This window comes from Xenopus laevis, chromosome 2L, assembly GCF_017654675.1.
Source record: "Xenopus laevis strain J_2021 chromosome 2L, Xenopus_laevis_v10.1, whole genome shotgun sequence".
NCBI lineage: Eukaryota > Metazoa > Chordata > Amphibia > Anura > Pipidae > Xenopus > Xenopus laevis.
The window spans coordinates 162,388,797-162,411,281 of NC_054373.1; the positions used below are offsets into that span (position 1 = coordinate 162,388,797).

The 22,485-nt window shown below is 41.0% G+C and overlaps 1 protein-coding gene across 6 annotated transcripts in view; it reads right to left on the reverse strand.

The window, feature by feature from the left end:
• Window positions 1-22,485, reverse strand: part of fry.L (FRY microtubule binding protein L homeolog) — a 266,400-nt gene that overhangs the window by 103,882 nt on the left and 140,033 nt on the right. For all 6 annotated transcript variants that reach the window (XM_041580759.1, XM_018244667.2, XM_018244668.2 and 3 more), the window contains 2 exon segments: window positions 11,768-11,964; window positions 8,609-8,662 (listed from right to left, as the gene is read on the reverse strand). In XM_041580759.1, the coding sequence (XP_041436693.1) occupies window positions 8,609-8,662; window positions 11,768-11,887 (174 nt within the window). In that variant the 5' untranslated portion in view covers window positions 11,888-11,964.

A 22,485-nucleotide genomic window follows, 5' to 3' on the forward strand; every position in this document is an offset into this window, starting at 1 on the left:
TTTCCCCTTTTCTATATATAGAGGAGCTACCTGTTTAGGGCCAGAATGTACTGAACTGATGATGTCACACACAGAAGATTGGCCAACTGGTAGTCAGTTGGTCGGATGTTGCCCTGAGGTTTATAAAAATCTTTTGGCGTGCAACATCTGCCAGTTGGCCAATAAGTCTATAGTAGAAAAAAATTGCTAAACCAACCTGTAGGAACAAAATTCAGCAATTCTGTGCTGTAGCTCCATGCAAACCATTGTCTTTCTAGTCCTCTAGGAGTAACAATTCAATTCCAGGAATTTCTTCTTTAAAGAAATTGTTCAGTATAAAAATAAAAACTGGGTAAATAGATAGGCTGTGCAAAATAAAAAATGTTTTCAATTTAGTTAGGTAGCCAAAAATGTCATGTATAAAGGCTGTGAAGTATTACATATCTAATTCTACCAACACCCAAAAGATTCCATGCCATCCAGCAGGCTGGAGTGACTGGGTGTCTAACATAATAGCCAGAACACTACTCCCTGCTTTGCAGTTCTCTTGGTTGCCACTAATTGGTTACCTGGCAGTAACCAATCAGTGACTTGAGGGGGGGGGGGGGGCGCACATGGGTCATAACTGTTGCTTTTGAATAGGGATGCACCAAATCCACTATTTTGGATTCGGCCGAACCCCCAAATCCTTTGTGAAAGATTCAGGCAAATACCAAACCGAATCCGAATTTGCATATGCAAATTAGAGATGGGAAGGGGAAAACATTTTCTACTTCCTTGTTTTTTGTCACGCAATTTCCCTCCTCACCCATAATTTGCATATGCAAATTAGGATTCGGTTTGGCTGGGCAGAAGGATTCGGCCAAATCCGAATCCTGCTGAAAAAGGCCGAATCCTGGCTGAATCCCGAACTGAATCCTGGATTCGGTGCATCCCTACTTTTGAATCTGAGCTGCATGTAAGGATCAATTGAAAACTCACGGAACAGTTATGTCCCATGTGGGCCCCCTTTCAAGTCGCTGACTAACTTATAGTTAGAAAGCTAAAAAGCAGGAAGTAGCGTTCTGGCTATTATGTTACACATCTAGTCACTCCAGCCTTTATACATTACATTTTTGCCTAAATAACTATATATTATAAATATTTTTTATTTTGCACAGCCTATTTACCCAGTTTTTGTTTAAACTGAACTGTTCCTTTAAGAAACTGGGACAGCATGCATACTAATAAAATATACTACTAATCACACAACTACCTGCCTATCAGTTCTCCAAAAAGGACTGTAACTTTTAAAAAAACATATTTTAATAGATTATAGATACCATCTCTTCATTTAGATGATCATAGCTCTTTAAAACTCCAGCGGAGTTGCTCCTTAAGGGCTAGTCCACACGGGGAGATAGCGACGCGTTTGCGGTTGCGGCGACAAAGCGCCGCGACAGTCGCCGCGACCGGCGCAGGCGACAGTTTTGTATGGGCGCCTATGTAAAAACGCCTGTGCTAACCACACGAGGCGATGCGCTTTTCAACAGTCGCCTGAAAAAGCCTGGCGAGGCATTTTCAGGCGACTGTTGAAAAGCGCATCGCCTCGTGTGGTTAGCACAGGCGTTTTTACATAGGCGCCCATACAAAACTGTCGCCTGCGCCGGTCGCGGCGACTGTCGCGGCGCTTTGTCGCCGCGACCGCAAACGCGTCGCTATCTCCCCGTGTGGAATAGCCCTAAATAGCCGGGTAGGTGGTGGCCACATTCCCATTCCCCTATCCTCATGTTTAACCTCATTATCTGGCTGCACTTAGTCTCCCGTGGTGCTCACAGTGTGTGTGACTTTATCAGTAGCAGTACAGAGGGTTATCTCGCTCAACATATTTCGCTTTCTTAACTGATGAAAGAAAACTTTAACTTGGCCATATTTAAACCCCCTGCCTCTTAGCTGTTCCGTTTTAGGCTATTTAAAGTGCCAGTGTATATTCTAACAGCTGGCCAGAAGTTACCTTTCCATGTACCATTGCTCAGTTACAATAACAAGCATGAGAGAGGTTTGGGTGGGTCACACTTATGAAATCAGCGAGCTAAAAATATTCATTGTATAAAGGAAAAACACACAGCGTTTTTAAAGCAGGGGAGGCAGCTCAGAAGGTGGGAAGCAATTTATGTGGATTGCTATGAAACAATTTCCTTTTCCCATCTATTTTATGAAAAAAATGACCTTTGCAAATAACGTCACCAACTGCAATTTCCACGGCTCACCGAAATTATTAGACTGCCTGATATTCCAATGATTAGACAGCTCTGTTATTATTCAAATGTCAGGCTAAAGTTCACACATTCTGACAAACACAATTTATTAAACAGTACTTTGTTGTTGGCTACAACCTACTGTTCTTTGTAACCAATCACCAGAGGACTCCTACTGTGTAAGGTCCAGCATGAAATGTTAACAATATAATGTATGACTGTCTGTACGCATGGACCCCCAAAACGAGCCATCTAGGAATGTCTGCTATATATGATTGGGCAGCATTAGAGAGAAAAGGGCTCATTTACTAACAGGGTGTAAAGTGCCCCATCTCTAGGCCCTTGTGCTCCCAAGTAGGGATGGGGGAATTTCATACATTTCGTTTCGCCAAAAATTTGCCGCCAGCGAAATGTCGCAGTCTTTTTTTTTGGCGCACGCTGCCATACAAGTCTATGGGCGTCATTTTTGAGCAAGCGCAGAAAAAGAGTTAAAAAGATCTGCAGCGTGTAGCATGCCCGTTTTATGACCACACCTCCTAAATACCATGTCCATTTTACCAAATTTGGCAGGTTATGGAAGATCTGAACATATTTCTGAGTGTTTTAGGGTCTTATTTTATGTGTTATTACAGTTTTGCTAATGAAGGTGGCCTTTGAAATTGCCCTTTAAAAAGGGTTGTTCACCTTTGAGTTAACTTTTAGTATGATGTAGAGCGTGATATTCTGAGACAATTTGCAATTGGTTTTCATTTTTTCTTATTTAAGGATTATTTAAGGATTTTGAGTTATTTAGCTTTTTATTCAGCAGCTCTTCAATTTGCATTTTAAGCAATCTGGTAGCTAGGGTCCCAATTACCCTAACAACCATGCATTGACTGAAAGGGCCAGAATAGAGAGATGTGTAATAAGAAGTAGCAATAATGATACATTTATAGCTTTACAGAGCATTTGCTTTTTAGAAGCGGTCAGCGACGCCCATTTGAAAGCTGCAAAGATTTAGATGAAAAAGGTAAATAATTATAAAATATAAAAAATAAATGAAGAAACCCAATCGAAAATCAGTTTAGGATTGGCCGTTCTATAGCATACTAAACGTTACCTTAAAGGTGAACCCCTCAGTTCTCCCAAGAGACCTGATTATCTTAAATAGTTACAATTGTATATTTTCTTATCTTAAATAGTTACAATTGTGTCTTTTATTATCACAATAGTTACACATGCATCTCAGTGCAGGTGCTCAGTGTTCTGGGCTCTCTCCAAGAGCTTATTTAATTACATTTCAGAAACTGTATCTTTTTATGGCTGTTCAGTGCAGGAGATGAAAGAGAAACTTTGGAAATTTCCCTAACAATCCAGGACTGCAGAATGAGCTGTCAAAATTGGGATTGTCCCTCAAAAAATGGGACAGTTGGGAGCTATGTTTAATGCACCCCTAAAATCTGATGCATTTACCCCATACTGATAAGTTAAACTCAGCAGTGAAATTACCTGGTACAATAGTCAATAGTAAAAAAATAAAAAAAAAAGGGAGATGTAATGAATTAATTTCTCAATCTTGGTTAACGAGGAGGAATTTCACATTTAGGGGGTTATTTATTAAGGTTCAAGTTGTGTTTTCCATGAAAATTCAAGTTTTCAACCTTGAATTTTTTAGATATGTATTATACCCCGACCCTGGAAATAGCTCAAATCTGAAAACACACCATCTAAAACCTGTCAAGGTCATATAGGAGTCAATGGCAGAGGTCACTTGAACCAACATCTTGAACTAAGATGTTAATAGCCTTCATGATGTTCAATTTTTTTGTTTCACAACTGGACCTCACAGGGGCAGATTCCCTAAAAGGTGAAGTGGCTAACGCTAACGTTAATTCGCCAGCGTGACGTCATTTCGGTACTTCGCTAATTCCCTAACGGGCGCAGGTGTAATTTCGCTAGAGAAAGAGACGCTAACGATCATTCGCACTCTAACGCTAGGTGAATTTTCGCTTCGGCAAAGGGACGTAACTCCGCAAAATCAGTAAGATGCGGATTTTACTTAATGTTACCCCTTCGCCAGACTTGCCTTCGCCACCTCAGACCAGGCGAAGTGCAATAGAGTAGATAGGACTTCCTCTAAATTTAGCTGAAAATTTTTCTAAGTCCCAACAAACGCTGGTGTATTTTCCTTTTTTCAGGGTGATAGGCTGCAAAAGAGCGTAAATTATTTTTTTTGGGTAACCGGCTTCCCCCCTGCATTTCCTAACATATGCCACATAAACTATACACTGGGCTATTTTCTTTTATTAAGGTTCCCTGGGCTTGTGTAATATAATGTATCTGATTAAACATATAAGTCCATTCAACTTTAACTTCCCGCCGTGTGCAAATTAGCCAATGCTAGCGCAACTTCGCTCTGCTTGCCGAATTAACGCTAGGTTAGCGTTCGGCACCCTGGACGCAACTTTGCATTTTAGGGAATTAGCGTTGTCTGGGCGAAATTACGCTTGGCAAAGTGTTGTGATGTGGGCGAAGCGGACGCTAGTGAATTAGCGCCACAGAATCAAGTTTTTTCCATTCAAGTTTTCTCTAAAATAAGTTACCATTGGAGTTGTGACTTCATTCAAGTTCATTTGAGTTCGTTCGAGGTATAAAAAAACTCTAACATCGACCTTTGATGAATAACTCCCTTAATATGGGTCATTTGAATAATACAGCTTGACACCATACATCTTTTCTTCTTTACACTAAGTAAATTAGTCTAAACTTTGAATTGGTTGTGCCAAATATCCAAGTACAGCATATGCCACAGACTTGAATTTGGTTCTCCTGGGCAATATAAATGCAAAGCCCAATTACTATGTGGCATTAAAGGGAACATTACTGTAACACTTTGCTGCAACATAAAGCTTTTACATTCCTATTAACTTTATCTTTCATTAAACAGCAAGAAAGGAATGCCAGTGTGGTTATTTGCAATGTAAATGTAGGACAAAAAAGACTTTTTGTTTGTTTTTTTGTTTTATTTTGAAAATCCCTGTATTTGAAGCAGAAATGTACACTGTAAAGGAGCTAGCATTCGGCAGATTTGGGGAGATTTAGTCGCCTGGCGACTAATCGCCTCTTCTGCGGGGCGACAATCTCCCCGAACTGCCTTCTGCCTGCTATAATGAGAAAAACGCCAGCGCCAATGCACTTGCGGCGCAATTGAATCGGTGCTGGTGTTTTCTCATTATAGCAGGTGGAACGCAGGGGGAAGGCAGTTTGAGGAGTATCACCCCACAGAAGAGGCGATTAATCGCCAGCCACCTAAATCTCCCCAAATCTGCCCGTGTGCTAGCTCCCTAGCGTAGGGGGGGGGGGGTGATTCATGTATCTTTGTTTCCACGGCACTGGCAAATATTATTGTTTCCTAGAAAAGAAGTGTCCTGTAAAAGTTTACTACCCTTAACATAAATTATTTCAGCTTAATTTATCTCTGCATACATCTCTGGTACAGTAGCCCTAAGCCTTAGAACCCCACAGACTTGATTCCTGTACGTATCTGCTTCTCACATGCCTGTACATGTTCTGACTCTCCTAAGTGACAATTATTCTGCAACTGGAAACCTTGCAATATTACAAAAGTAGAGGCAGAGAACAACCGTAAAGGCTGTCAAAAGCTCCCCTGATACCCCACCCCCCAACTGAAAGAGATAAATATAGTTACTGTTCCATACCTCCCAACATTTTGGAAGTAAAAAGAGGGACAAAAAATTTTTTCCCGCACGTAGCGCAGCAATTTTTTTGACCACACCCCTTTCTTTGGCCACACCCCCTAATTACCATGTTTGTTTTACAAAATTTGGCAGGTTATGAAAGTTTGAAAATATTTCTCCTTATCTAAACTGTGTTTTTGTGCCTCAAAATTGTTACAAAGTATCTTATTTGCACCTGTTAGCTCTTCTGGGCTCTCTGCTAAAAGCCAATTACGTGAGAAACTTTGTTTCTTTTTCTGGCTGTTCAGTGCATAGAAAAGAGGGACTTTCCAGTACAAATGAGGGACTGCGGGTTGAGCTGTCAAAAGAGGGACTGTCCCTCCGAAAAAGGGACAGTTGGGAGGTATGCTGTTCATGTAAGGATTTAGTTGGCCTTTAGTGCTTCATGGTTTTTGTAATGTAAAACCAAAGAGAAGAACTAAAGGGGTGGTTCACTTTTAAATTAACATTTAGTCTGTTATAGAATGGCTAATTCTAACCAACTTTTCAATTGGTCTTCATTTTCTATTTTAAGGTTTTTGAATTATTTGCCTTCTTCTGACGCTTTCCAGCTTTTAAATGGGGATCACTGACCCCATATAAACAACAAATGTTCTGTAAAGCTACACATTTATTGTTATTGCAACTTTTTATTACTCATCTTTCTATTCAGGCCCTCTCCTATTCATATTACCATGTATGGCTAGGGTAATTTGGACCCTACCAACCAGATTGCTGAAATTGCTAACTGGAGAGCTGCTGAATAAAAAGCCAAATAACTAAAAAAAAAAAAAAAAAAAAAACCCATAAAGGATAAAAAATTAAAACTGATTGCAAATTGTTTTAACATATCACTCTCTACATCATACTAGAATTTGATTTATAGGTGAACAACCCTTTAAAATAGATAAAGGGTTGCATCATGGTGCTGTAATGCAGAATTGTGAAGAATGTAACACGCTTATAATACTATGACAGCAAACAGCTCCAGCAATTAGCAACAACACACCAAATATTAGGTAATACAACGCCAGCCCTAACCACTGATTTCCCCTGTCTGACATGGGCGGAGGGCTGTGCAACTGACAGGCAGGGGAGCTGGGTGTAGCCCACAAGGGTATTTTGCCAACTCCATCACAAAACATAATTTTAAATTGACCACGTGCCACAAAGAACTAGATTCCCTGCAACCCAACATACCCAGACATTTGCGGAGGATACTGTTAGCACTGTAGCAACAGAAACCCAGATCCAATTGGCTGCAGCTTTCCTGCTTCCTGTCAGGGTCGTGACATGCGATAAGACAATTATATACCTCAGGCACCGGTAAATGAGGCCATCTTGGCACTGAATGTGGCATACAAATACTGACTTTGTTTGATTAGTCTTGTGTGAGGCGGTGATTGAAACACAAACAATATAATCACGCTGCTGATTAATCATACTTTTCTATGTCATGAAAGGCAGTGCTGGCAAATGTACAGATCCTTCCCCACTGTATGAGAGAAATTTCTCAGTCAAAGGGCCCCTCAGAGCCAACTTCCTGTGGTAAAGATGTGCAAGCGCAGAAGCATCCATGTTACATATTAAACCAGGACTCATACAGTGAGAATGAATGCCCATGAGAAGGGCATCTGTCCAGCTCTGCATCAAAGGAGCGGACACAAATAATTCAATTAAATGCAGCAGCAGCAAAGAGGGAGCTGGGAAGGATCCTGAAATGCTACCCACCCACAACCCCTTCAGAAAGTAAAGAGAGATCTAACAAAAAATCTTGTTTAATTGACATATACACAGAGCGGAACTAGGGGTAGGCAGAGTAGGAATGCGCAAAGCTTGGGGGGTGGGGCGCCAGGCACCTAATCCCTAGTCCGGTCCCCACCCTCCCTGACTGTCGCTGCTATTTTTAAGTCTATTACACGCATGTGTGCACCTGCGTGCTCCATGAACACTAATCCACGCGCTCATCCAGCGCTATGCCCGCCCAGGTTGCCTAGGGCGCCTGGCCAGGCTCTGCATACACATATGAGTAAACACCGGCCTTTACACAGAGCCACCATTTTGTGATTGTCAGTGTGTTATTCTATGATCACTGACAAGAAATAATGTAGGTTCTAACTAACAGGAAGTGTAAATGACACAGATCTGCCTATTCTGATCTGACCTAGCATTGTATGACCTACCAACACGACCCAATATAGACAGATTAAGCAGATCATTGGGCAGTGTATGGGGCCCACCGACGGGCTTCCCCTATCAATATCTGGCCTAAAGTCAGTCAGATTTCTATCAAAAGGGTTTAAAAATTTTGTCAGATCAAGGACTGCATTGCGGTCCTCGATTCAACTGCCTGTATTCTTCGAAATGTGATTGATTGTTGGGCCCTAGGGCCCACCATTGGATAAACACAATATCGCCACCTAAAGATGGGCATCTCGGCGAGAGATCTGTTCATTTGGAGACGTCGCTAAATGAGCAGATCTCCCTATGCTTGGCCAGCTTTACTAGCCAGAGGAGCGGACTATAGTACTTCAAATGGCAGTGTTTCATTATAGGATTATTTTTTATTATTATTAGAAAACATATTACTACCAAGTTACCAGCCAGACGGCAACCTTATCTGCGTTGCTCTAGAGTTCCCTTCATGCTAAATGAGAAAAAAAAGTTAAAACTTACTTGGTCAAATTGTGGGTCCTCTCCTCTCTGAAGTGATTTTGTTAATGGTTTTTCCTGTAAAATAAATATTACAAAATCAGTGTAAATATATATGACAGTATATGTTAGTTGTAGTAAAAAAGTTTTGGTGATGAATATGTGTGCAACAGTGGGGTCATAAACTTTGTACAATCTGGGTTGTTACTTGTAGACCCAAGCTCTTGTAGAATGACGGACTATATCTCCAAGCATTTAATGTAGGGTGCCGTCATATTGCTTGCCCCTACCAAAAGCATTCTTCACAGGCTGAACGGTCAGTGAAATCCCTGCTGGTCATAAATACGTTATATATTTATACTACAGTCTGTTTTTGGTGAGGATGATTTCGTAAATAGTATTCAGACTTTCTGCAAAATCCCAATGGCATTTTACTGCTTTTACGATTGAAAATGAATGGAATGTATTGAAAATGATTTAGGGGTGGAGTCTGTGCAGGGTCAACAGAAAAATGAACAGCATTTTATTTTGAACTTGTTTCAGAATGTGCTTGTATAAAATTCTGAGCAAACTTTGGGGAGAGAGTCTCCACTATGGTCAGAAGGTGGTGAATGGTCAGAGTCAAAACACTAAAGTGCTGTAACCCCAGACAAAAACTTAGCAGGAATGAGGAAAATGTACTTGAAGCAGCTTAAGGGTGGGAACAGCCTATGTTCAAACTAATATCTATTAAGCGCACAGCACGCATTACCAAGCAAAACAATAAAGTGGCAATCGCCTCTGAACAGGCTAGAGGAAATCATTACTCAGCTCCAATCATTTTCATATCATGTTTCATTCAGTGAAAGCAATTTGTCACAGGCCACTCCAAAAATAACATCCCTCAGACTGTTTCCCATGAACACACACAAAGTTATGTGCTGCTAAAAAAGACTACAACAATTATTCTTCTTTCCCATGGTGGTGGTATAGGTATTATATATACACACTACATGGGCAAAAGTATCTGGACACCTGCCTGTCCAAACAGCTCATTCCCAAACCTATGATATTAATATGAAGTTGGCCCTCCATTTATTGCTAAAACTGCCTTTGTCAGGTCAGGTTTTGCTTCCATTCAGCCACAAGAGCATTAGTTGGGCACTGATGTTGGGGTCAGGCCTGGTTCACAGTCAACAGTCCAAATTTATCCCACAGGAGTTCACTTGGGTTGATGTCAGGGCTTGCTCATGGCAGGCAAGTTCTTTCACTCCCTTCTCAACAAAACCCTTTCTGTAATGTCTTTGCTCTCCATGGAAATAGGCGCCCTAGTTCAAACCATGGAAAACAAACCCAGGTGATAATTGTAACAAACTTGACCATCAGCATTATTCATTTAGGCAGGTAGTTTTCACCTAAGTATCTGCAAAGAAAATTTACACTACTCCAGCAGAAGCTTTGGCACTGCACATGGTGTTGGGTTTTGGGGAGTGAGGTAAAGAAGTTTTATATAGATCTTGGTAATTTGTTGCAAATTCCTCCACTATGAGTTTCAGGTCAGTAACCATCCTCCCATCTGTCCTCTTTATGACTGTTACTGCTGCAGCAGGGCTTTGCAAACTATGCCAGCAACCACCCGTTCTTGTCTCCCATTTCAAAGTACCTCTGAGATTGATAAAGGAGAGCTTTTTTTGTTTGTGTTTGATGTCCAGTAATTTGAATATCCCTTTAGAGTTAGCTGCCTGTACTAGGCTGTTGGTCAGCCAAAGAGGGCTTAATCTCCACATTCTAGAGCTTCTTGGGGTTGACATTGAAGGGAAAATGGAGTGGGGAGTGGCCAGAGAGGATATGTGCTAGGAACTGCACTTTATCAATAAGGGAAAGGATATCTGTAGTTACAAAAGCTAAATCAATCCTAGAGAAGAGGTCAAGCCTATATTTAGTTGAGTCTTGCCCTTTAACTGATGATATAAATCGGGCCTAAATTCATTTGTGCAATTGCAAGGTCCTTTGTCTGACTAAACAATGGATCTCAGCAGCTGAGTGAATTGGTACAACACAGCCGCCCTTGGACAGAATGATAACAAAATCTCATCTAAAAAAATATCATATCTTCGAAGATGGTCTTTCCACACTGTCTATGCATAATCCCATAGTTTGCCATAGCCCCTTTGGATATCAGATGTAAATACAAGGGCAATTTAATAAAAAAATGGGTGTTTGAAAGTAAAAAAATCTCAACTACATATGTGTCGCCCATATATACTCATGCTATTTTCCTTTGCATTTCTGCTATTTAATCATGAAAATCATCACATTACTTAGACTTTCTGAAGCAAACATGAGAGATCTAACAGATTGGGAGAAAGGGGACCTTGATTTTGGGTGTGGCTCAGTGGAAAGTGGGAGATGTTTGGGAAGAACACACTACAGAGGAACTGCAGCATCACTCCCAGCCAATTAAATTATAGTGGCCACAATTGTTGCACAAAAATAAAGGACTTATAATCAAAGCAAATTCACTGGTTCATGTTTTACCATGAATTCATTCTTGGCAACTTATAAAACAGTCTCTACGTGTTTTAGCATAAAATTGCTAACCCTCCCTATACCTATGTCAAGGTAATTCCAATAAAGTGGCCCAAACAATTTACCTACAATCATATTTTTCATAGTCTGCCATCTTTTTACTGGTTGAATTACCTATGGAAAAGTGTCTCCTCAGCTTAAGGGCTGTAATAGCTTTTTACAAGGGATAAATGCACATATTTAAAGACTTAATACTACCACAAAAAGGCATGATGTGGTGGTGCTTATCAAATTTATAATTAGAAACATTAGCAGATGTCTTGAGGGCCATAGATTAATACATATTCATACATATGAATGTTGGGTGTAACAATGAATGGTATGAATGGATTGGAGATCCTGTCAACTATTCCCATCTTAGAATAATGAGCAGTACAGGAGAATGATTTGACTGCCCTCCAACAACAAATTCCAGCATCCCCAACAGCCAAAGATTATATAGGGATGTTGCATTTTGTAATTTAACAAATGTTTGTATAATTCTATTCTAAACTGAGCTATACTAATATATATACAAACACATGGATAAACACAGGTGGATGGTGCAAAGAGGAATTATGAACTAGCCATGGTTATTTAGGCGGATATTGGTGTTTCGAGGGACTCTGTACTCACCAGGGGCTCTGCCATAATGATACGGATTTTCCTTTCTGCTTGGGTAGTGAAATTAGCAAACAAACTCTTGAGTATATATTCCCCAGGCTTGCTCTCGGGGTCGATATTAATGGGCAACATCGTGGGAGGCCCCTTTTCCCTCTGTGTGCTGGAAACTGGTTGGACTGTTGGCTTGATGTATCCGTCCACTGGAGAAGCTGCAAGACAAAGGGGTATATTTTGATTTTATTAGTGGGTGGCTCCAAGACACAGATGCACCTAAATAAAAGACTCATGAGATCATCCAACTTCTTTGCACCAAGCTGGTAGTATCTATAGTGGAAATGACAGCACATTTCCCAGCCAGATCATTTAACTACTGAACTAACTGCCAGCAGTTTTGGCAGCTTCTTTGTAATGGTAATTTTGGTATAGTTGGAATTCAACTGACATATTTAGGAACAGGACTTCAAAAATGTTAGCGCAACTGCCTCTGGAGATAAATGTTACATTACAGAAAAAAAGAAAAATTGCACTTTGTTCACTGCATCTGCAGATGTAAATGAGCTATAGGCTCTACAGTTAGGGTTGCCAACTGGCCAGTATTTCACCAGCCTAGCCGGTAAAATATCAGCCAAGGCCGGGGCCGGTATTACAAATTTACCGGCAACATATTACCGACCCTCAGATCTGCCCCCGGTCCGTCTCCCGACTCCGCCTCGAAACAACACAACCCCGCCCTTGAGATGTCACAACCCGCCCCCAAAGCAGCACAACCCCGCCCCTCTCTGGCTCACACCCACCCTCTACATCACTGGCCGGTAGTGCCAGAACTAAAAGGTGGCAACCCTATTAAAGTGCTCTGAAAGCACAGCAGAATATGTTGGTGTTCTATACAGGGTCAGACTGGGACAGTGGGACACTGGATGAAATTCTGGTTTCCACTGGCCCCAAAGGGCACAGCCACCACACCGCTGTGTTTGCTAAAGGGATGGGGCCTCTGTGGATGGGTTGGTGGGCCCTTCACATGATGTCCCACCACGGTGGGTGATGCCCCCAGTGGGCCCAGAAACTCCAGTCCAACACGGTCTATATAAAGGATGATAATAATAAGTTATATCAGCAATCACTTAGTACATCAATTTAAACTCTGTAGCCCCAAAATGACAATTCTGCACTGGCACCCATGTGGCTGAATCATGGGGCTGATATAAACATTTGGGTGGTCAAATAAAGCAAATTCCAAAAACACCTTTAATTACTGGCTTCCAGTGGAAGACAACACCTAGCTACTAGTTTCTGAGCAGTTGTAGCATTTTGTAACTTTCTTATGAAGAAAATACCGTTGTCCATATAATAAATAAACCCTGTGTGTGTTCAGTTGGTGCTATGAAGCATGAAGAGGCCGCATTTCCCAGCAGGGCACCTGTCAGTTGGCCATATAAAAAATCCCAGGCTGCGGCACAGTCACAGCTACATTTCTTTTCAAGCTGCATTAGAGAAAAGAAAGCAAAGGCCGGCACTGTTATTCCATGCATGAGATTCCATAGATTGGATTCCCAGGCTGGAGGCCAGGCTGTGGGCTTAATGTTGCCTGCAAGTGACACCATGCATCTTGTGGAAAAGTAAAGGTTTTGTCTGATGCTGCCATCTGTGCCAGCTGTACAAGGAAACATATTGGCACCGGATCCAGAGAGAATCGTTCACCTGCCACTTCTGGCTTCTAGCTAGAGCATAATGGCACACAATTTTGCCAGCGGCTAATTAAGTACTGGGAAAATAAACAGAGAACTGAAACCACTGCAGTGATGAAAATATTCCCATTAAAGCTTACTTACAGTGAGTTATTTTCCCTTATTAGTGTTTGTTATAAAGGAACATAAAAGGTAACAAGTGTCTACAGGGCATATTTCCCTACCTGATTCGGAATGAAAAAGCCTATTTATCTATAGCTAACCTTCCATTTATTTAACATAGTAGAGTACAGTATGTGGGTATAGGAAACTGCAAGTCCATATCATTTCATTTCTTATCTGCTTATCTTATATACACATAAGTGGGAGTTAAAGCAGATTACAGGTATGGGAACTGCAAACCGGTTATTCAGAAAGCTCCGAATTGCAGAAATGCAATTACCCATTAAATCCATTTTAATCAAATAATTCTAATTTGTAAAAATTATTTTCATTTTCCCTGTAATAATAAAACAGTACATTATATTTGATCCCAACTAAGATATAGTTAATTCTGATTGGATACAGAACAATCCTATTGGGTTTAAGTAATATTTAAATGATTCCTTAGTAGAGTTAAAGTATGAAGATACAAATTACAGAAAGATTTCTTATCCGGAAACTCCAGGTCCCGAGCATTCTGGCCAAGCTTGGGTTGTTCATGCTGGAGAAGAGGCACTTAAGGGGTGATATGAAAACTATGTATAAATATATAAGGGAATCTCTCTGTTTATTTACTAGGGATTCACTGAATCCAGGATTCGGTTCAGGATTCGGTTCAGGATTCAGCCTTTTTCAGCAGGATTCAGATTCAGCCTAATCCTTTTGCCCAGCCGAACTGAATCCTAATTTGCATATGCATATGCAAATTAGGGTCAGGAGGAAAATCACATGACTATCACAAAACAAGGAAGTAAAAAAATGTTTTCCCCTTCCCACTCCTAATTTGCATATATTTGCATTCGATTTCGGGCGAATCTTTGTGTAGGATTCGGGGGTTCAGCAGAATCCAAAAAAGTGGATTGGATGCATCCCTATTATTTACCAGTAGGCCTTTCCAGCTGAGGGGAGGTCACCTATCCCGATTAGAAGAAAAGAGGTTCAGTCTAAATATTTAGAAAATAACAGTGAGAGCTGTAAAGAAGTGGAATTTTCTCCCTGAATCAGTAGTACAGGCTGATACATTAGATAGCTTTAAGAAGGAGTTGGATGGCTTTTTAGCAAGTGAGGCTTATGGAATATAACTCATATTACCAGTTGATCCAGGGACTGGTCCAACTGCCATCTTGGCCTGGCTCTGCTTGGAGCAAACTGATGTAGTAGAAATAACTGCAGAACAGGCTTGGGAGCCATACTTGGACAATCCTGCAGGACAATGGGACCTATGAAAAACAGCACTAGGCTACAGGCTTGTGCTCACATTTAGAAGAGATGTCAACTATCCTCTAATTGGGCAGTTGCTCTCCTGGGGGCAAATTCACTAAAGCGCCTAACGGTAGTGCAAATTCGCATTTCCCCATGACAGTATCCCTTTAAGGATTTTTTTTGTTACAGAAGCATGGGAAAAGAGTCAGAGCCAGGCTGACCTTGTTGTTGTTGTTGTTATGCTTCTGCTGCAAGTCCTGGTGCAGTTATGACACTGCAGTAAGGTAAAGTAATGAATTATTCATTTAAAGGTCTTTAAATGATTAAGCAATGACACATAGATCAGCCTGCAATAGCCAGACTCGACTTAGAGGTGAGGTTAGAAACCAGGTCACAATCGTTTGTAAAGCATATAATAGCAAAGAAATACATAATAGAAATGTTGCTTTATTTACAGAGCATTCAGGGGTTTGCTATATACAAATATCCTTTAAACACAACAGCTTTATCCAATTCTCTCTCACGTGATCAGAAGCGGGTAATACATTAAATGACATCGGGATTTGCTCCTCTCAGAACAGCTAAACAGTGGGCAATGCTAGCAAGCAGGACCCATCTAGTTGCCATAACAAATAGAGCATGGAAAAATTCCTCTCTATAAAAAAACACATGCAAGATAGGCCCAAATCTCTCACAAGAACCACAATCTACAGGGGAAGGTGAAGGTCATCATACCTCCCAACTGTCCTGTTTTTAGAGGGACAGTCCCTCTTTTAACAGCTCAACCTGCAGTTCCTCATTTTTACTGGAAAGTCCTGTTTTTGTCTACACTGAACAGCCAGAAACAAAGTTTCTAACTTAATTGGCTTTTGGCAGAGAGCACAGAACAGCCACAATAGAAGATAAGATACATTTGTATACAATTCAAATGTATCTAGATAAGCAAATAAGTAATTGTAACAATATAAGATAACAGGTCTCTTGGGAGAAGTTAAACTCCCCATAGATGCAAAGATTTTTCTTGACGAATGATAAATTTTTCCGAAGTCTGACCAATCCTGCGAAATTATCGTGCGGTTAGTGGGATTCGAACGATCGAACATGTTATGATTTTTCGTCCGACATCTGTCAGGAAATTGATCGGGCAGGTCAAAAAATAACCGTGGTCTCACGATATTGATCGGATCTTTTAAAAATCTTTACATCAATCGCCAGCTTTAGACTCACAGCTTAAAGGGCAATTCACCTTTATTAGCTAAACTGTAATCACTGAAGAAAACCACAGAAATATGTTCAAACTTTTATTACCTGCGAAATTTTGTAAAATGAACATGGTAATTAGGGGGTGTGGACACAAAAATGGGCGTGGTCAAAAAGTTTCCGCCATGCAACATTGGGAGGTATGTTAACACCACAACTGAAACAGAGATGAAATACCTTCTCTGGATTGAGAGGAAGCTCCTGTTATTCTACATACAGTTCAGTAACGTAACTAGAGGGGGCGGGCCCTGGCACGGGACGTGCAGCTGGGCCCCCCTCCGTACACCCGGAACTCCGTCAAAGTCAGTGGCCCGTGAGCTGCCGGGGGCCCTGAGGGGGTGCGGGCCCTGGCCCCCCGGTAGTTACGCCACTGATACAGTTGCCTGACTCATCTCATCCCGTCAGCAAAAATACACATGATGAACAGGAATTTACGACCGCAAGTGTGGTTGCACTAAAATGGACGCAAATTATTCATTAGAGGTACTTGCATCCACACATGCTCCCTGCACTCATATAGTTGTACTAAGTACCTCTTGTCCTACGTTTTCTGCTGAACTGTGCACAAGTATGCCTGACACTGGGGAACCTTGGAGCTACCGCCACCCTAAATGTTGTGGTAATTCCAGGGTTTCCACAGTCTGTTGTGTCAGTAGGCACCAAGAAGAATCACAGACTAAAGGTGGCCATAGACGTAACAATTACGATCTTTCCAGTAAAGATTGTTTGTTTCAATACACATAGATATACAGGGAGAAACAATAGAATTCAGCACTAATGTTCGGGTGCCTTCAAAGGCGTCCAATCAAAATTTTCAGGCCAGCTCGATAGACATCCAAGTCTTCTGCCGATATCGGTTGGCTCGTCCCCCACAATACACACGCTGAATATCATATGAAAATTAGTTTTGTACGATATTATCGCCCCATCTACGGCCAGCTTAATGCTGTTTTTACTCCAAGCGACATGATGAAACCCCAACTCTGCAAATGTAAGACGCAACTTGCTTCAGATAACACAGGCATTTTGACACAAACGCAAGTGCACAACAACAATTATGCTGGAATTCTCGAGAAAAACTTGGCGATTTGTTAACCACAATGGAATAAAGCTTATTGATTTTAAAGAACCGCTGGCTGGATACACTCTCTAACTCTTTTTTGCTGATGATATAACAGGGTAGGGTTAAAGTCTGCATTGGCAGATCACAAGGAAACTAGGTAGGTAGAATGGAGGGTGTAATTTGGAAAGCTCTGGGGGTCAAATTGGAATATCGGGAGTCTGGGGGGTGTAATAAGAATGGTAATAAGTGGTTCCCAATTTAACTAAGCTTAATTTCAAGGAATGATGACCAGTCCCTGTCCCAGCGGAACTCACACTCGATGTAGAGATTTGCGGGTCGAGTTTACCTCCCTGCACCCTCCCAACCCTAAACCAGCCCACTCTGTCCCCTCTATTCATAGACACACGCCTGACCTGTCCCATGGTGAAGTCATGAAAGGGGTAGGAGCCAGTCTATAAGATGACGGGCTGAAAGCTGGCAGTGTGAGGCTGCGGGCGGGGCAAGCCGAAGATTTTTTGCGGTAGCCGGCCTGAACCCGCTTGGGTTTCTGGTCAGCCCGCACATCATTTACTCGAAGGTCTCTATCGAATTCCCACACTGTGGGAAATGTAAACAGGATCCAATTAGCCAATTATTAGCAGCGATACAACCCAATATACTTCTATCACAGGCTTCTACTAGTTAGGTCTAAAACAAAAATAACATTGTAAAAATAATTTTTTCAGTATGTGGATGAGATGTCAATGGCATAACAGTGTCTTGTTCTTTTCTAGGATCTGCTTGCCTATGCAAATATAAAAATAATAATGCATATATAAATGACAGCTACCACGTTGAGCTGTTAAAGAGACGGGCAGAAATGTAGAATTGTTTACACTACTGACAAGGCTGGACTAGCCTGCAGGACCAGAGTTCCATGGGCCCCAATCATCTATAATTCCATAAGCCTATATAACTTCTATATAACATTGGGCATTGTTTCCAACTCTTATTTGGGAGAGTGAATGCAAGGTTCTTTGGTGGGCCCAAGAAATAGAAAGAGGGACAAAAAGATTTGCCGCGGACTGAAGCAAACACTTTTGACTACGCCCATTTTTGCGGCCATACCCCCCAAATTACCATGTTCGTTCTACAAAATTGTGCAACTTATGAAAGTCTGAACACATTTAAGCTGCTAGTCATAGTTTCCCCAAGAGACCTGCTTATCTTAAATTGTTACAATCGCTTCTTTGCTTGTCTTAAATTGTTACAAAAGTATTAAAGTGCACTTGCCACATATTCTGGGCTCTCTTCCAAAAGTAGAGTTAGAAACTTTGGGGTATATTTATCAAAGAGTGAAGAGATTGCGCAGTCCGCTAGAGTGAAATGATGCCACTCTCCATTCATTTCTATGGGATTTTGAAAGACATATTTATCAAAGGATGAACTTTAACTTTAACCCATTGATAAATACTCTTAAAATCCCATAGAAATGAATGGAAAGTGGCGGACTCTAGAGGACTGTGGTGATCACTAACTTCACTCTTTGATACATTTTTCTGTCCCGTGAAAAATACAGTTGGGAGGCATGTAGCTGTATATGCCAGTACCACTACTCCTTTTTAGTATTAACTAAAAACACAATTAAAACTAAATATAATTCGTTTTTTTCTTCATTGAATTGCAAAGCAAAACCTATCATGCACAGAAAAGTACAAGCAGTTAAATAAAACATTCATATCTAAGATCAGAGGCACCCAATATAAATTTAATGTCACCTACCAAGTCCCCTTATGAAGCTGCCAACACTTGATCGCCCCCAGCAAGCAGCAGTGGTCTCCATAAGCCTGAGATTGATCACAGAGTACTAGCTGCTCTACAGTGGTGTGAAAAACTATTTGCCCCCTTCCGGATTTCTTATTCTTTTGCATGTTTGTCACACAAAATGTTTCTGATCATCAAACACATTTAACTATTAGTCAAAGATAGTCAAAGATAACACAAGTAAACACAAAATGCAGTTTTTAAATGAGGGTTTTTATTATTTAGGGAGAAAAGAAAAACCTGTGTGAAAAAGTAATTGCCCCCTGAACCTAATAACTGGTTGGGCCACCCTTAGCAGCAATAACTGCAATCAAGCGTTTGCGATAACTTGCAACGAGTCTTTTACAGCGCTCTGGAGGAATTTTGGCCCACTCATCTTTGCAGAATTGTTGTAATTCAGCTTTATTTGAGGGTTTTCTAGCATGAACCGCCTTTTTAAGGTCATGCCACAACATCTCAATAGGATTCACGTCAGGACTTTGACTAGGCCACTCCAAAGTCTTCAATTTGTTTTTCTTCAGCCATTCAGAGGTGGATTTGCTGGTGTGTTTTGGGTCATTGTCCTGCTGCAGCACCCAAGATCGCTTCAGCTTGAGTTGACGAACAGATGGCCGAACATTCTCCTTCAGGATTTTTTGGTAGACAGTAGAATTCATGGTTCCATCTATCACAGCAAGTCTTCCAGGTCCTGAAGCAGCAAAACAACCCAAGACCATCACACTACCACCACCATATTTTACTGTTGGTATGATGTTCTTTTTCTGAAATGCTGTGTTACTTTTACGCCAGATGTAACGGGACGCGCACCTTCCAAAAAGTTCAACTTTTGTCTCGTCGGTCCACAAGGTATTTTCCCAAAAGTCTTGGCAATCATTGAGATGTTTTTTAGCAAAATTGAGACGAGCCTTAATGTTCTTTTTGCTTAAAAGTGGTTTGCACCTTGGAAATCTGCCATGCAGGCCGTTTTTGCCCAGTCTCTTTCTTATGGTGGAGTCGTGAACAATGACCTTAATTGAGGCAAGTGAGGCCTGCAGTTCTTTAGATGTTGTCCTGGGGTCTTTTGTGGCCTCTCGGATGAGTTGTCTCTGCGCTCTTGGGGTAATTTTGGTTGGCCGGCCACTCCTGGGAAGGTTCACCACTGTTCCATGTTTTTGCCATTTGTGGATAATGGCTCTCACTGTGGTTCGCTGGAGTCCCAAAGCTTTAGAAATGGCTTTATAACCTTTGAAATTGAACTCAGGTGTGATAAACCACAGTTAAGTTATTTTTTAACAAGGGGGCAATCACTTTTTCACACAGGCCCATGTAGATTTGGAGTTTTTTTTTCTCCCTTAATAACGTAAACCTTCATTTAAAAACTGCATTTTGTGTTCAATTATGTTATCTTTGACTAATAGTTAACGGTTTTTGATGAGCAGAAACATTTAAGTGTGACAAACATGCAAAAGAATAAGAAATCAGGAAGGGGGCAAATAGTTTTTCACACCACTGTATATCAGTTCCCCAAACGAGCATAATCCCCGAATCTCTCAGCCTTATGGCTTCATTTATTAACAGCGATCTCTGCAGCATCTGTGTGTTAATGTCCGAATCACACCCACTGTTTTGCAGCAGAGGTATGAAAGGGGTAATTTTTAGCCTGACTGTGTAATCACAACTACAACTTGCACACAGTCTATATTTATCTGCGGGTACATGCACGGCTGACAGATATCAGCCCAAGAGAACTGCACTGGCCAATGCTGCACAATATGAACAAGCACACATTCCAATATACGCAGGCTTTTTATCTGCTGCTAATAAGGTGCTTGGAAGCGAGCAGAACGTGGAGATAAGGAGTATAAGGAATGCGTCCGATATTAGGCTCTAGCAGGCCAGCGCCAGACAAGAACAAATTAGCAAGACAATTCTAGCACTGGACGTTCTCTGATGCCCGAGGGGTTAAAGGGATACTGTCATGGGAAAAAAAATTTTTCAAAACACATCAGTTAATAGTGCTGCACCAGCAGAATTCTGCACTGAAATCCGTTTCTCAAAAGAGCAAATTGATTTTTTTTATATTTAAGTAATGAAAGCTAGACATATTGTTAGTTTCCCAGCTGCCCCAAGTCATGTGACTTGTGCTCTGATAAACTTCAGTCACTGTTTACTACAAGTTGGAGTGATATCACCCCCTCCCTTTCTCCCCCAGCAGCCTAACAACAGAACAATGGGAAGGTAACCAGATAGCAGCTCCCTGGTACATTTAAGAACAGCACTCAATAATAAATTCCAGGTCCCACTGTGACACTTTCAGTTACATTGAGTAGGAGAAACAACAGCCTGCCAGAAAGCAGTTCCATCCTAAAGTGCTGGTTCTTTCTGAAAGCACGACCAGGCAAAATTACCTGAGATGGCGCCTACACACCAATATTACAACTAAAAAAAATACACTTGCTGGTTCAGGAATTAAATTTTATAATGTGTGAATTATTTGCAGTGTAAACAGGGTCATTTAGAAATAAGAAATACATCATAAAAATCATGACAGAATCCTTTAAGGAAACAAGACAAAAGTGCATGACTGTGGGGGAAAAAAGAGGCCAATTTATTTGGCCAACAGAATGTAGCGTTTACTGATTATCTTTCACAGGTATGTATCTGCACTGCTGGGTCCTCCCAGGAATAAAGTATCTCACAAGCTGATTTTTTTTTTTTCATCTTGTGCCATTCAATTCTAGCTTATGGGAAAATCACTGGCTCATTTTGCTCGAGGAATCATTATAACCTGAATCTCTGAAGGACGGATAGTCCCTATTGTCCTCTGCCAGCAACCTCAGCTACACGAAAAAATCTAGGGCGCAATATTTTCTAAACAGCTCTGTTCCAAAGGAGTGTTTTTTTCCCTGCAGTTCAGAACTGATGCTGTTTTGTTAGAGCCCCATGTACCCATGAAAACATTGGTTTGAAAAGGAAAAAAAGATAAGTAACAAAATGAACAGTAATTAAAATGCAGCAACAGCAACGTTCTGGTTCCAGGTGTCACTGACCCAAGTAAAGTTTTTCTGAACGGAAAGGCATAATTGTACAGGTATGGGATCTGCAACATGGAAACCCATTATCCAGAAAGCTCCAAATTACAGTAAGGTCATCTGTTATAGACTCCATTATAATCAAATCAAGTCAAAATGCTGAAACATTTCCTTTTTCTCTTTAATAATAAAACAGTACCTTGTACTTGATCCAAACTAAGATATTATTAATCCTTATTGAAGGCAAAACAACCCTACAGGGTTTATTTAATGTTTAAATGTTATTTTTGCAGACTTGAGGTAAGGTGATCCAATTTACTTTAAGACCCCAATGCCGGAAAATCCCAGATCCCGAGCATTCTGGATAACAGGTCCCATGCCTGTATTGTATTAAAACTGATACATATGCTTAAAACATGTTCTCGAACATGGGCACAAAAGGCTTAGGCATTTTTAAAAGAGTATTTATCAATGGATGAAAGTCAAAGTTCACCCTTTGATAAA